Raw genomic sequence first — 16,148 nt, forward strand, 5'->3', positions numbered from 1 at the left:
AATAAAAAATGGATCTGTGACTTCTCACAGAATCACAACTGAATTCATATCTTGCTAATAAGTCAGAATCTTATTAACCTGGAGTCCCAGTCTCTGTCATAATAATCATATATTTAGGCCTATTGGCAGACATCCATTTAAAATGTAGCCATTGCCACATAAAGACCGTGTCCTCCATGTCCACTGAAGTTCCTCAGCTTCTCTCTAGTAACATTTGTGTGCTTCAGGTAGCTTTCGTAAGGCTACTTTTACTTTTATACTTTAAGTAAATTTCCAAGCCTGTACTTTGTTACTTTTACTTGAGTAAAGAAGTTTATCAGTACTTCCATTTTTACCAGAAAAGAAGTATTTTTTAACACAAGTATCTGTACTTCTACTTAAGTACGGAAAGTGAGTACTTTTACCATCTCTGACTAAATTACACACTTCTTCCTACTTTTTTCAAGCCCATGGGCATCTTCTCCATCCTTGAAGAGGAGTGTATGTTCCCCAAGGCCACAGACACATCCTTTAAGAACAAGCTGTATGACCAGCATCTTGGCAAAACTAAAGCATTTGAGAAGCCTAAGCCCGCCAAAGGCAAGGCTGAGGCCCACTTCTCCTTGGTGCACTACGCCGGTACCGTGGACTACAATATCAATGGCTGGCTGGAAAAGAACAAGGATCCACTGAATGACTCCGTCTGTCAGCTGTACCAGAAATCCCCAGTGAAACTGCTTTCTATCTGCTTTCCTCTTATTGTTGAGGGTATGATAGTAATTACCGTAAACTAAAACATATTTTTATGTTATACTGTATATTTTTAACTAACTTGAGCATGTGTTAATGTATATTTTATTTCTCATTCTAAAAAACATGTCTACTTAAAATTATCCACAGATACTACCAAGAAAGGAGGCAAGAAGAAGGGTGGTTCTATGCAGACTGTGTCATCACAGTTTAGGGTAAGAAGCTTTAACATTTTAAATGTATCATATACTGTATATATATCAGTTTATGCTCAAATTCACAACTGTAACAAGTCATAATAGGACTCCCTATTTTTGATCAATAGGAGAACTTGGGCAAGCTGATGACTAACTTGAGGAGCACACATCCTCACTTTGTGCGCTGCCTGATTCCCAATGAGTCAAAGACTCCAGGTACATAGAGAATATAATCTCAAGAGATTCTCTGAGAAGTGGTTTTGTTTTGTTAACATTGTTAATAAATTGTTTGAGTTGCTTTAACAAAGACTATTCACTGAAAGAAGTAATTAAGAAATATCTTTTGTACAGGTCTGATGGAGAACTTCCTGGTCATCCACCAGCTCAGGTGTAACGGTGTGCTGGAGGGTATCAGAATCTGCAGAAAAGGTTTCCCCAGCAGAATCCTTTATGCTGACTTCAAGCAGAGGTACCAATGAATATTTCAGAAAAAAACTGATACAGATTATTAAAAGAAAATGCTCACACTGACCAATAACTCTCCTATATGAAAAGATACAAGGTGCTGAATGCCAGTGTTATCCCCGAGGGCCAGTTCATTGACAACAAGAAGGCTTCAGAGAAGCTGCTTGGGTCAATTGATGTTAATCACGAAGAGTACAAATTTGGACACACCAAGGTAAACACCACACTTTCTTTATTTTACTGTAGAAAATGACCAAGGAGGTTAGGTTGTTCAGTACAGTTTTGTTCTGTTAACAATAACTGTATTATATCTGCTAATATACTAACGCAGTATATCAAGAAACTACTTATGTGATTGTAGAGTTTGGTACCAAGGAACAAGTGATTTATTGTTATTATAGAGGCAGAACAGCCAGCATGTGGCCATTTATAAAACATCATTGCCTTAAAACCTCTGAACCATGTGGGGTAGGTGACATTTTGTAGTCTTTTGTTTAACAGGTTGTAAAGTAGTTGTTATCTGAGTTAATCCTATATTCATTGTTAATTTTTGCTTAAACAGGTGTTCTTCAAAGCCGGTCTACTGGGTGTCCTGGAGGAGATGAGAGATGAAAAACTGGCAACTCTGGTCACCATGACTCAGGCTTTGTGCCGTGGTTTCCTCATGAGAAAGGAGTTTTTGAAGATGATGGAGAGAAGGCATGTTGAAAACAGCTCATTCTGAAGCATGTTATCAGAAATCAAGACCAATATTGTCCATAACAGCTATTTGTTGTCTACAGGGAAGCCATATATACCATCGAATACAATATCCGCTCATTCATGAATGTCAAACACTGGCCATGGATGAAGGTGTACTACAAGATCAAGCCTCTGCTGAAGACTGCTGAAACTGAGAAGGAGCTGGCAAATATGAAGGAGAATTATGATAAGATGAAGACTGACTTGGCTGCTGCCCTGGCCAAGAAGAAGGAACTGGAGGAGAAGATGGTGTCCCTTCTGCAGGAGAAGAATGATCTGCAGCTGCAAGTAGCATCTGTAAGTAAACTTTTAACAGACAGTTCTGCTTATCCATGTTTGATTTGTTTATGTTGGTTGTGTTAACACTTAATTTCTATTAATATCATAAACATTTATCAGGAATCAGAGAATCTGAATGATGCTGAAGAGAGATGTGAGGGACTTATCAAGAGTAAGATTCAGATGGAGGCCAAACTCAAAGAGACAAGTGAGAGACTGGAGGATGAAGAGGAAAGCAATGCTGAGCTCACTGCCAAGAAGAGAAAGCTGGAGGATGAATGCTCTGAGCTCAAGAAGGATATTGATGACCTGGAGCTGACCTTGGCCAAAGTGGAAAAAGAGAAACATGCCACGGAGAACAAGGTTCGCAAATAATAATCTTTCTATCAAAACAAAATTACTGGGTTATTACTGTTAAGATACAAGATATTTCTTGCACAATCAGGTGAAGAACCTGACTGAGGAGATGGCCTCTCAGGATGAGAGCATTGCTAAGCTGACCAAGGAAAAGAAAGCCCTTCAGGAGGCTCATCAGCAGACTCTTGATGACCTGCAGGCCGAGGAAGACAAAGTCAACACTCTGACCAAGGCCAAGACTAAGCTTGAGCAGCAAGTGGATGATGTAAGTTTACAAAGTCTCTTGGATTGGCAAACCAAGACTCTTCTTGAATGTGATAATTAAATACTTATCTTATTTCTTAGCTTGAGGGTTCTCTGGAGCAAGAGAAGAAGCTTCGTATGGACCTTGAGAGAGCCAAGAGAAAGCTTGAGGGTGATCTTAAAATGGCCCAGGAATCCATCATGGATCTTGAGAATGAGAAGCAGCAGTCTGATGAGAAGATCAAAAAGTAACCGTTTTTAAATTGTACGATCGCTCTATGAAAAAGACATTGTGGTCAACTGTATTAACTCATTAACTCTGTACTTTGTAATTCTCACAGGAAGGACTTTGACATCAGTCAGCTCCTTAGCAAGGTTGAAGATGAGCAGTCACTGGGTGCTCAGCTTCAGAAGAAGATCAAGGAGCTCCAGGTGACATTGTGTTAAAACATTTCTGGATGTGTTTCCAATTTTAGGTATCAAAAGTTAAAGTTGACTGAAAGACTTCACATCTATATTCAACAGGCTCGTATTGAGGAACTGGAGGAGGAGATTGAGGCTGAACGTGCTGCTCGTGCCAAGGTTGAGAAGCAGAGAGCTGACCTCTCCAGGGAACTTGAGGAGATCAGTGAGAGGCTGGAGGAGGCCGGTGGAGCCACTGCTGCTCAGATTGAGATGAACAAGAAGCGTGAAGCCGAGTTCCAGAAGCTCCGTCGTGATCTTGAGGAGTCCACTCTGCAGCATGAAGCAACTGCTGCTGCTCTTCGCAAGAAGCAGGCTGACAGCGTTGCTGAGCTGGGAGAGCAGATCGACAACCTCCAGCGTGTAAAGCAGAAGCTTGAGAAGGAAAAGAGTGAATACAAGATGGAGATTGATGACCTCTCCAGCAACATGGAAAATGTTGCGAAAGCAAAGGTACACAATAAATAACATTGTATTTTATTACCCAAAGAGGTATACTTATTTTGGTAATAAATTAGGTATTCAATATTAAAGATAAATCCTTTCTAAATCTTCTTTACTTATCTTATACTCTTTTCATTAGGGAAATCTTGAAAAGATGTGCCGTACTCTTGAGGACCAACTTAGTGAACTGAAGACCAAGAATGATGAAAATGTCCGTCAAATCAATGACACAAGTGCGCAGAGAGCACGTCTCCTGACAGAAAATGGTATCTACAAGCTATTAGTTAATCATATGTTTTGTATGTTATTAAGAATTGTGACAAAAACTAATGCATTGTGACATCTTTCCCACAAGGTGAGTTCAGCCGTCAAGTTGAAGAGAAAGAAGCTCTTGTCTCCCAGCTGACCAGAGGCAAACAGGCATACACACAGCAGATTGAGGAGCTGAAAAGACATATTGAAGAGGAGGTTAAGGTAAGAAACTGTTAGGTCAATTTGTATTGGTGTTATTTGTTTAGGTATTCAGGAATTTTGTAAATTTAATTTTATGTCTTACACCAGGCCAAGAATGCTCTTGCCCATGGACTTCAATCAGCCCGCCATGACTGTGATCTGTTGAGGGAGCAGTTTGAGGAGGAGCAAGAGGCCAAGGCTGAGCTGCAGCGTGGAATGTCCAAAGCCAACAGTGAGGTGGCTCAGTGGAGAGCTAAGTATGAATCTGATGCTATTCAGCGCACTGAGGAGCTTGAGGAATCCAAGTGAGTTACATTCAAACAATTGAAGTGTGGTATTTTAGCATAAGTCGACTGACAATTCCTTTCTACTTGCATTAAATACAATTAACGAATGCATTTTTGTTTTTTTATTTTGACATTGTAATTTGGAGCAAACATTTTCCTGTTCTGCCTTTATATGTTCATTCAGATCCTTAAAAACAGGTTATAACCATAACAGCTCAAAGCAAATTTAAGCAAATTAAAACAAAGCAAATTAAAAAATGTACCCTCCTTTTCCAACATTTTCTATTTTGAAAAATACTCACTACACTAACAATATTAAGGCTTTAGACAAACCACAATGCAACATTCCCTGTGTGGGCATAACACCAGTGTTATGTGGGCTAAATTCCAAAATAACATTTATTGTGGTGAAAACATAGGCGTCTAGTCCTTAAATTTAATATGAGTTCCACCTTATGAGATGCAATTTCTTACAATGTGTTGTTGTGTGTCTTAAGTACTTTCCTAATTGTTTTACCAAGGTTTCAGGTAACTTCATAGTTTATAGTGGGAAACAAATCTTACCTACAGGAAAAAGCTTGCTCAGCGTCTTCAGGAGGCTGAGGAGCAGATTGAGGCAGGGAATTCCAAGTGTGCTTCTCTCGAGAAAACCAAACAGAGGCTCCAGAGTGAGGTGGAGGACCTCATGATTGATGTGGAGAGGGCCAATGGGCTGGCTGCCAACCTGGACAAGAAGCAGAGGAACTTTGACAAGGTGGCATTGTTTACTTTGTGTGGCCAAGCCATACAAGCAATACTATATAAATAATTTAATAAGATATATCATATTGGATACATAACCAACTAAACTGCATTAATGGTGTTATTCAGGGATAAGAGGAGAGTACTTTGTGTGGCCAAGCCATACAAACAATGACAGTCATATTTATTTTTTCCCACATTGCTGTATTGCTGGTGTTATTCAGGTGTTGGCAGAGTGGAAACAGAAGTATGAGGAGGGTCAGGCAGAGCTCGAGGGAGTACAGAAGGAGGCTCGTTCTCTCAGCACTGAGCTGTTCAAGATAAAGAACTCTTATGAGGAATCTCTGGATCAGTTGGAGACCATGAAGCGTGAAAACAAGAACCTGCAACGTGAGTTCTACATTATGTAGCAGTTGTATTGTATATAACAGGTGTAAGTATAAAGTGTATATACTTCAAATTTTAAGGCTGAACAATAGGAAATACATGTATCTATTTGCAGAGGAGATCTCAGATCTGACTGAACAGATTGGTGAGACTAGCAAGAGCATCCATGAGCTTGAGAAGACCAAGAAGCAGGTGGAGACTGAGAAGGCTGAGATTCAGACAGCTCTTGAAGAGGCTGAGGTACTTTTTCCTGAGGATATCTTCTGAGAAAAATCAGAATCATGGAGAAAGGTTTAAAGGCAGTGACAAACATTTAATTCTGTGATACCATCAGGGAACTCTGGAACACGAGGAGTCTAAAATCCTGCGTGTGCAGCTGGAGCTCAACCAGATTAAGGGTGAGGTGGACAGGAAGCTGGCAGAGAAAGATGAGGAGATGGAGCAGATCAAGAGGAACAGCCAGAGGGTGATTGACTCCATGCAGAGCAATCTGGATTCTGAGGTCAGGAGCAGGAACGATGCCCTGAGAATCAAGAAGAAGATGGAGGGAGACCTGAATGAGATGGAGATTCAGCTGAGCCATGCCAATCGCCAGGCTGCTGAGTCCCAGAAGCAGCTGAGGAATGTGCAAGCGCAACTGAAGGTATTGTTGGGCACAGAGCTGTTACCAGAGATGGCAAAAGTACTCACTTCCCGTACTCAATTAGAAGTATTGATTTAACTTCTTTACTCAAATAACATTAACTGTACAGGCCAAGTACAGACTTGGAAATTTACTTAAAGTACAAAAGTAAAAGAAGCCTTGCGAATGACAACCATTTTTTAGAGTACAAGCTCAGAAACTTCAATAGACATGGAAAAAGGGCTCTTTTAATGCCATTTGCTACAATTTAAATGGATGTCTGCCAATAGGGCTACAACATCGCATATATGATTATAGTGATAGAGATTGGGACTTCAGGTTAATAAGATTCTGACTGATTAGCAAGATATAAATTCAGTTGTGATTCTGTGAGCATTCATAGATCCAGTTTCTCTTTTTTAATCTTCTCCTTAACATTTAAACAAATCTACATGTATGTGGGTGTGGTGTAATATGGCTTCTGAAAAAAATAAAAGATAAAAAAAGAAGTTACCATACAGATGTTAATAAAGAAGTTACCTATATTTTAAAATTACGCAGTACATTCACAAGGAGTCATTTTTGATGAATAGTCTACTACCTCAAACATCTCTCTCAGATAAAGACAAGGATGATAGGGAATCTGTCGATTTGTCTTGTAGTGGCACATCAAGTGCAACGTACAGTAGGCTACCGTTTTGACAATTAGATTGAATTTGGTAGTGATGACTCAAACAATAATAAAGGGAAATCCAGTGAAATTATTTGAAACTTCTTAGTAAGGACTAGATTAGGACTATTTTTAAAGCTTATTCTGATTTCCAACTTCGCCCCAGGTGTGTCTGTTAAAACACGGATGGAGAGAACTTCTCTATTTTGATGATTTATTAAATCAAGCAACAGTACTAACATGGCCGTGGATAACTCTGCTACGGCTGTGAGTGTATAGTTAGTTATAGATAAATAAATTACATTGAAAAAGCTTCCATACACAATGCATAGGAATCATATATGTTAGTAAATAACAAACCCACTATTTATTCCATTATCTTAATGCAGTGTAGTCTAACTGTGGCATGTAAATGATGCACCTAAAATACAAACGTGAGCAAGGGCATTCAACAATCGCCATTATGAATCAAAAGCCAGGTGTAACCTAGGTAACGTGAAGAACACAAACAACAACATCAATAGCTAACTTACTTTAAATGTGCCAGAACTACAGACCAACACAACAACAGGCTTAATGAACTAACAACATAAGTTATACAACTTACAGTTCTCAAGGACTCACACACACACAATCTCAATTGATTATCCTGCGGACAGCTAGGGTCATTTTCTTTTCTCTCACTTTTTTCTCTGTTTGCCCTGTGCGCCCGCTCGTGGTGTGATATGTGTGTCTGCACTATTCTCCAACATGACTACCTTTTGTACAAAACTAAAGTAACGAGCCAATTTTGTAAAATGTTAGGAATATATTACAAACTAAAAGAAAAATGTACTCAAGTTCAGTAACAAAGTATTTGTACTTCGTTATTTCCCATCTCTGGTTGTTACAAAGAGTTATTGCAGAGACCCTGGGCAGTGCAGGTAGTTTTTGACATGTATTTAACTTTTCGGATGTTTTGTTTACTAGGATGCACAACTGCACCTTGATGATGCTGTCAGAGCACAGGAGGAGTTCAAGGAACAAGCTACAATGGTGGATCGCAGGAACGGTCTGATGGTAGCTGAAATTGAGGAACTTAGAGCTGCTCTGGAACAGACGGAGAGAAGTCGCAAAACTGCTGAACAAGAGCTGCTGGATGCTAGTGAGCGTGTTGGACTTCTGCACTCTCAGGTGAACAAGCCCAATTTTTTCTTCAATAATTCAAAAATCTAATGACAATTCAAAAAACACGTGAAAATATGTCATGTGATGTGCCTCATAGAACACAAGCCTTCTGAACTCCAAGAAGAAGCTTGAGGCTGACCTGGTCCAGATCCAGAGTGAAGTGGATGACACTGTTCAGGAAGCAAGGAATGCAGAGGAAAAGGCCAAGAAGGCCATCACTGATGTAGGTTTACATTGCATTTCTTCTTATTTTTTCCAATTTTCCAAGATGTTTCTAATTAACATTGCATTCTGTCTCCTCTAGGCTGCTATGATGGCTGAGGAGCTGAAGAAGGAGCAGGATACCAGCTCCCACCTGGAGAGGATGAAGAAGAACCTGGAGGTCACTGTTAAGGACCTGCAGCACCGCCTGGATGAGGCTGAGAACCTGGCCATGAAGGGTGGCAAGAAGCAGCTCCAGAAACTTGAGTCCAGGGTAAAAAAGCCATTTTAAGAAGTTGCAGAGATAAAGCAAGACTTTTGAAAGAAAAAATTGGTACTTACCGCCTTGTTAATTGAAGGTGCGTGAACTGGAGGCAGAGGTTGAGGCTGAGCAGAGACGTGGAGGAGATGCCATTAAGGGTGTTCGCAAATATGAGAGGAGGGTGAAAGAGCTCACCTATCAGGTACAGTCACTTTGATAGTTAACATACAAATCAATTTTACATTCTTAGGGCAAACATATTGATTTATTTATTTTTAATTTCACTTTTAACAGACTGAGGAAGACAAGAAAAACGTTACCAGGCTCCAGGATCTAGTTGACAAGTTGCAGCTTAAAGTCAAGGTCTATAAGAGGCAGGCTGAGGAAGCGGTAAGGACAAATACATGTTCAACATTAAAAGCAGATTTATTGAACACAAAGTAGACTGTCGGTATTTTAGGAGACTCATAAATGTAAATATCTATGGTTATTCAGGAGGAGCAGGCCAACACTCATCTGTCCAAGTGCAGGAAGGTGCAGCATGAGCTGGAGGAGGCTGAGGAGCGTGCTGACATCGCAGAGTCCCAGGTCAACAAGTTGAGAGCCAAGAGCCGTGACACTGGCAAGGTAAATATATACACATCAGCTTTATGAAAATGTAACCAAATGAAATTCTCCTGATCTAATTTATTTCTTGACTGAAAAAAATACCATGATTTCCTTAAGCCTAATATAATTAATGACAGACAAAACGTTTACCGAGTTTGAGGTTTACAGTTTGTAGTCGCGTAACCACTGTCTGCATTAATTGTTTTATTTCTTCCAGGGAAAAGAAGCAGCTGAGTAAAGCACTTCAGCTAATGGGTTGTTTCTAATCATAAAATATGATGTGAAATATACCACATTAAAGTAGTTTTAAATTGCATTGTCTGTTATTTTTGTACAACCATGCCCTCTGAGATTTAGATAATGTGTTACACGGCTAAAACATAATTCTATAACCTTTATTGGAATGGCTGGCAACATCATAAAGTACACTGCAAATTTTTTTTTTTTATAGGGTGGGGACTGTTTTAAAGTTGACTTCTAGCTCATCTAGTAGAAAGAGCACCCCATACAGTGCTGTGTCCTTGGCAGTGGCCTGGGTTTGAATTTGACCTGCGTTTATTGTTTCAATAAATGCGAGATAGAATTCTTTCCAAACTGTTTCAAGTTAAAAATACAAATTATACAAAATTTATGAGGAGTGATGTCCTTATCTTGCTTTTATTCATGATATGAACACGTTGGGTTCTTTTATGTGTGTCACACTATAAGATTATGTTGCAGGACAGGAATAAAAATTATTGCATTAAAGAAGAAAGACATTTTTTATTTTGATAAAAAAAGTACTATCAATATCAACTGTGTCAAACAAAATATTTTCATCATCAACAAGCACTCATTAATGGTGTAAATACCTTTATGACCTAATCTTTATTCATGCATCAATTTAACTTAATTTTCAATCACAATTTCAAGAATTGTTTTTAATCAGATGCGTATAGGTCCACCTTAAAGTTGGTAGGAATGCATTTACTGATTGGATATCATCATTAAACCAATCAACCTTTTGGAGTCAAGGAGCAAGGTGTATTAGCTCTGGTTTAGATACAAGGTTAATTATCTCCTGCCGTGAAAAGTAAATGTAGTCGGGGTTGTCCGACCAGACAAATGAATTCTTCTCCCCTTTCTTGATCATGCAATTAATTTGTATCTCATCTCCATAATTACAAAGATCTGGCCAACATATGGCTTGCCATCATATTGCACAATCACAATTTTTTCTTTTGTGCACTCATCTTATTCCTGAAATGAGTCACGCAATTCAATTTGGTGCTGAGTGGCAGCATTGTCTCCAATCATTGGAGTATTTACATAATAAATGTTTTGGGTTTTGTGGTTTTGATAACACTTGGAGCCCTGTCTTGCACCCAGTGTGGCACGAAGCCCAACTCAAGTGCCTTTGCTAGTTTAAGACCGTCGAGCACCCACGTCATTAAAATAGCTAATGCGCCTGTGCCCATGGTCGGCTCTTACATGGAAGTGTGTTCAGGTGCCTTCAAGTGCAATAGAAAAGGAACTCCATGCTGAGTTCAATGATACCTCAAGGGAGAAAAAAAAGGAAATGGACAGGGAGAGTGGCTAAAGCATAAGGGGCGGGCCAAACAATGACCAATGAAAACGCAACTCTCTTTTGAGTTCAATGATACCTCACACAATACTGTACGAGAAAAGGTTATTAGTTATTAAAGCGGGCGTGGCTTAAGCATATGGGGTGGGGCTGTCAACGCTTAGGCCTAAATATTACGGTGCAAATCCACAATCATAATAGCAGTGCGCCAAGATACAAACGCGCCTGGCTTTGAAAGGAAATGGGAGATGACACTCTGATTGGTTTGTTGCATGTTCCCAAAACACGCCAATAAATAATTAAGACACTAGCTAGGCTACAACCCTTTTGAACCATGAGCCCTGGTGCACAGACCCTTTTTTCCGCCGTTTCCGCGTACCTGCACCGGGTGCTTAACACCGTGCACAGATTATTAAACAAGGCCCTATTGATTATTCCTGTGTCAATAAGACTGAGAAAGCATTTTGTCGAAATTTTTATTGTTCGACTCTTCAATCCATTTGAAATGAACACTTGTCTGCGTTTTGGTCTGAACCATGGATCGCAATAAGATTCTTACCCTTACCAGCAACACTTTATAATAATAATAATACCTACTCTATAAAGCATTAGTTAAGTATACGTAGTTCATCATTTATAGAGCACTGTTCCCTTACTTATACACATTAGTATGTAATTAATAAACACAGTTACAAATGTTTTGTTCTTAATTAGTAACCACGTCTAAAATGACTATCTTTGCCTCACAAAGCACTTGCGAAGGAGATTGAAGGGAGAGCAGTAACTCACTACTCACAAATTATTATTATTATTTGCTCAACTAAGGTTTTGTTCTTCCTATTTCTACAACTTGAGACAACACTTTCACTCCCAAATAACCTTGTGAATCATGGAGAACTCCTGAATAACTGGTTTGTAATTTGCTGCAAGTCCTCATTTAGAAATGGAAAATCACCATTCGTAAAGTGTAAAAAAACATAATCATTAAACCCATTATAGCTATACATTATATGTATACCTGTGTTTATGAATTTAATAATGCATAATAATGTAAAATCAATGCTTTATAAATGATAAACTAAGTTTTTTAAGTATTATACATAATATGCAAATATCATGTGTCCCTCTAACAAAACATGTATGCTTTAAATTATCAACAGAAACTGGCAAGAAGGGAGGCAAGAAGAAGGGCATAATTTAGTGCATAATTTAACATGGCAAACCTAACTTATATATCTCAGTTTATGCTCAAAATCAAAAAATTGGGTTAAGTCTCACCATCTTGGGTCAAAAGGAGAACTTGGACACGCTGATGACTAACTCGAGGAGCATCAACTCCGGGTCAATAGAGAACATCATTTAAAGAAATTCTTTGAAGAGAGTTTTTTTTGTTAATATGGTTTACTTTACTTTGTACTACTTTTTATTCTAAGAAAAAATTAAGAAATATATTTTGTACAGGTCTGATGGAGAACTTCCTGGTCATCCATCAGCTCAGGTGTAACAGGGGAGGGTATCAGAATCTGCAGAAAAGGTTTTACCAGCAGAATCGTCGATGCTGACTTCAAGCAGAGGTATCAATTGATATTTTTATACAAGTTTGATAAAGATTATTAAAAGAAAAGGCTCACAATGACCATTAAGTATCTCATACAACTCAATATACAAAGGTGCTGAATGCCAGTGTCATCCCTGAGGGCCAGTTCATTGACAACAAGAAGGCTTCAGAGAAGCTGCTTCGGTCAATTGATGTAAACCATGATGAGTAAAAATGTGTACACAACAAGGTAAAAACCTGGCTTTTATATTTCAATGACAAATAATGACCAAGGTTAGGTTGTTCAGTAAAGTGCGTGTTCATGTTTTTCTGTCAATTACATATTAATTATCAAGCAGAATATCTAAAAACAATTTATGTGATTATAGAGTTTTGTGCCAGGGGATATATTGTTGGTATAGAGGCAGAGAAATCTCCATGTGGACATTTATAAAACACCTTTGACATAAAACCCCTAAACCACGGTAGGTAAAATATTTTTAGTTTTTGCTTTACAGGGTATGAAGTATTCCCTATCTTAGTTTGGTCTAAATTCATTTTTATTTTTTGCTTAAACAGGTGTTCTTTTGTCTGCTGGATGTCCTTGACTCAGAATTTATGCCATGGTTACCTCATGAGAAGATAGTTTGTGAAGAAGATGGAGAGGAGGAGTGTTGAAAACAGGTCATCAAATTAATAACAATAGTGTCTATAAAAGCTACTTCTTGTCTTCAGGGAAGCCATATATACCATCCAGTACAACATCTGCTCAGCTGCAAGTAGCTTCTGTAAGACAGACAGTTGTGCATTTTCATGCATCTTAAAGTATATGTGCTAACATCACCATCTGTTCTCAAATTTTAACAAGGAATCAGCAAATCTGAATGAAGCTTAGGAGAGATGGGAGAGACTTCATCAAGAGTAAGATTCAAATGGAGGCCAAACTCAAAGTGACAGCTGACAGACCAGAGGATGAAGAGGAAATCACTGCTGAGCTAACTACCAAGAAGAGAAAGCTGGAGGATGAATGCTCTGAGCTCAAGAAGGATACTGATGATCTGTAGCTTACCTTGGCCAAAGTGCCACAGAGAACAAGATTTGTAAATAATCTGTCCATCAGATCAAGCAAAATTATAATTATGACTGTTAAAACACAAGATCTTTCTTCCAAAATTAGGTTAAGAAACGGACTGAGGAGATGGCCTCTCCGGATGAGACCTAGGAAAAGAAAGCCTTTCAGGAGGCTCATCAGCAGATTCTTCTCTGGAGGAAGAGAAGAATCTCCGTATGGACCTTGAGAGATCCAAGAGATTCAGGGTGATCTGAAACTGGCCCAGGAATCCATCAAGGATCTTGAGAATGACAGCAGCAGTTGGATGAGAGGATTTGTATAACCATTCTTTTAACATTTTTGGTCAACTGCATGAACTTTATGTATATTGTCTAAACTAAGACTTTGAAAATCAGTCAGCTGCTTAGCAAGATAAATGATGAGCAGTCATTGGGTGCTCAGCTTCAGAAGAAGATCAAGGATCTCCAGGTGATTTATCGCGATACACTAAACATTTCTGCAAACGTTTCCAATTTTGTGTATTAAAAGTAAATGTTTACTGAAAGAGATCTTTATTCAACAGGCTCATATTGAGGAACTGGAGGAGGAGATTGAGGCTGAGTGTGCTGCTCGTGCCAAGGTTGAGAAGCAGAGAGCTGACCTCTCCAGGGAACTTGAGGAGATCAGTGAGAGGCTGGAGGAGGCCGGTGGAGCCACTGCTGCTCAGATTGAGATTCACAAGAAGCGTGAAAAGCAGAAGCTTGAGAAGGAAAAGAATGAATACAAGATGGAGATTGATGACCTCTCCAACAACATGAAGAATGTTGCTAAAGCAAAGCTACACAATGCATGACATGCGATTTTATTACCCAAATTAGTATAGTAAAAAAAGTACTTAATATAAAAGATAAATCCTGATCACTGATTTCATTGAGGAAATCTTGAAAAGATGTGCCGTAATCTTGAGGACAAACTCAGCAAACTGAAGACCAAGGATGATGTAAATACCGGTCAGAACAAAGACTAATATTCTGACAGAATATGGCATTTACTTTAACAGTTAATGATCTGTTGTGTAGGTTATTGAAAAAAGTGACACAAACTTATGTATTATGGTATATTTTACACAAGGTGAGTTCAGCCGTAGAGTTGAAGAGAAAGAATCTCTTGTCTCTCAGCTGACCAGAGGCAAACAGGAATTCGCACAGCAGATTGAGGAGCTGAAAAGACAGATTGAAGAGGAGGTTAAGGGAAGAAACTGTTAAATGAGTGTTTATTGTTATTAGGCCTGTAACAATATGGGATGTGAAACTGATACTGCCCAACACTCAGACATATCTGAAAATAAATTCACATAAAGCAAGTCTTTTGGCTTCTGGATTTATTTCTGTAGTAAGCTAGACATGTTGCTATGGAATTGTGTTGTCTGTATTTCCCCAGATGTGTTTACAGCAGTGTATTTTAATAATTTTACAAATGCATGGCTTGGATGGAAATAAAAAACTCCATTCTAGCCTCTGATTGGCTTATGCTGGAGTTGAAAGACTGCCACCCATAGTCTATGGCTGCGGTCCCACTAGCTCCGGGCGCGGTTGAAAAATCCCTGTATAATAACAATGCCATCATTCATAAGATCATCGGTAGAAACCCCACATTTGCCCCTTCTAGTCTGGATGAAGCCTTCTCTACATGGAGTGAGAGGGGTGCCCAATGTATTGGGGACTTACAGTATACTTGGGAGGCGTCTTCGCTTCATTCACACAACTACAGAGGAAGTATGAGCTGGGAAATAATAACTTCTTTCGATACCTACAAGTAAACTGATATCCTGCGTCTATGACAATCTCTTAATGATCAGCTCCCCATTGACTTTAAAATTATAAACATAAGTGGGAAGAGGAACTTGGTGACTCTATTCCAGGTGACTTATGGAAAGAAAGTCTTGAAAAAATTGTTCAGAAAACGCGAGAAATTGTCTTGTCAAATTTAAAATTATTCATAAGCTTCTTTACTCAGAGGATAAACTGCATACAATATACCCAGAGGTGTCACATATACAGTGGGGTTCAAAAAATTGTGTTTATTGCATGCACCGCCCTCTTTGGAAAGCTGAGACCTGACAGTGTCATGGATTGTTCTCATTCGTCACCATAAAAGACCAGGTGATGTCAATCTTAAGGTTTTAAATGCCCAGACTCATCTGACCTTGCCCCAACAATCAGTACAATGCTGAAACTGAAAATAGTTGACGCTTACAAAACAGGAGAAGGCTATAAGAAGATAGCAGAGCATTTTCAGATGCCAATATCCTCTGTTTGGAATGTAATTAAGAAATGGCAGTCAGGAACAGTGGAAGTTAAAGCAAGATTTGGAAGACCAAGAAAAATATCAGACAGAACAGCTCGCAGGATTGTGAGAAAAGCAAGTCAAAACCCTTGTTTGACTGCACAATCCATCCAGAAAGACCTGGCAGACACTGGAGTTGTGCTACAACATTCCACTATAAAGAAACACTTGTACATATATGGTCTTCATGGAAGAGTCATCAGAAGAAAACCTCTTCTACGTGCTCACCACAAAGATCAGCGTTTGAATTATGCAAATGAACATACACTCACCGGCCACTTTATTAGGTACCCCATGCTAGTAACGGGTTGGACCCCCTTTTGCCTTCAGAACT

At 39.0% G+C, this 16,148-nt stretch overlaps 1 protein-coding gene across 1 annotated transcript in view; it reads left to right on the forward strand.

Annotated features, from left to right (window-relative positions):
• LOC117949085 overlaps positions 1-16,148 on the forward strand; it is a 76,088-nt gene that overhangs the window by 22,641 nt on the left and 37,299 nt on the right. The window contains exons 57-61 of the mRNA XM_034879097.1: positions 447-747; positions 880-944; positions 1,055-1,142; positions 1,278-1,395; positions 1,482-1,605. Of these exons, the coding sequence (XP_034734988.1) occupies positions 447-747; positions 880-944; positions 1,055-1,142; positions 1,278-1,395; positions 1,482-1,605 (696 nt within the window). The remainder of the gene's footprint in view (positions 1-446; positions 748-879; positions 945-1,054; positions 1,143-1,277; positions 1,396-1,481; positions 1,606-16,148) is intronic.

Source organism: Etheostoma cragini, chromosome 8 (genome assembly GCF_013103735.1).
Source record: "Etheostoma cragini isolate CJK2018 chromosome 8, CSU_Ecrag_1.0, whole genome shotgun sequence".
In the NCBI taxonomy this organism is placed as follows: Eukaryota; Metazoa; Chordata; class Actinopteri; order Perciformes; family Percidae; genus Etheostoma; species Etheostoma cragini.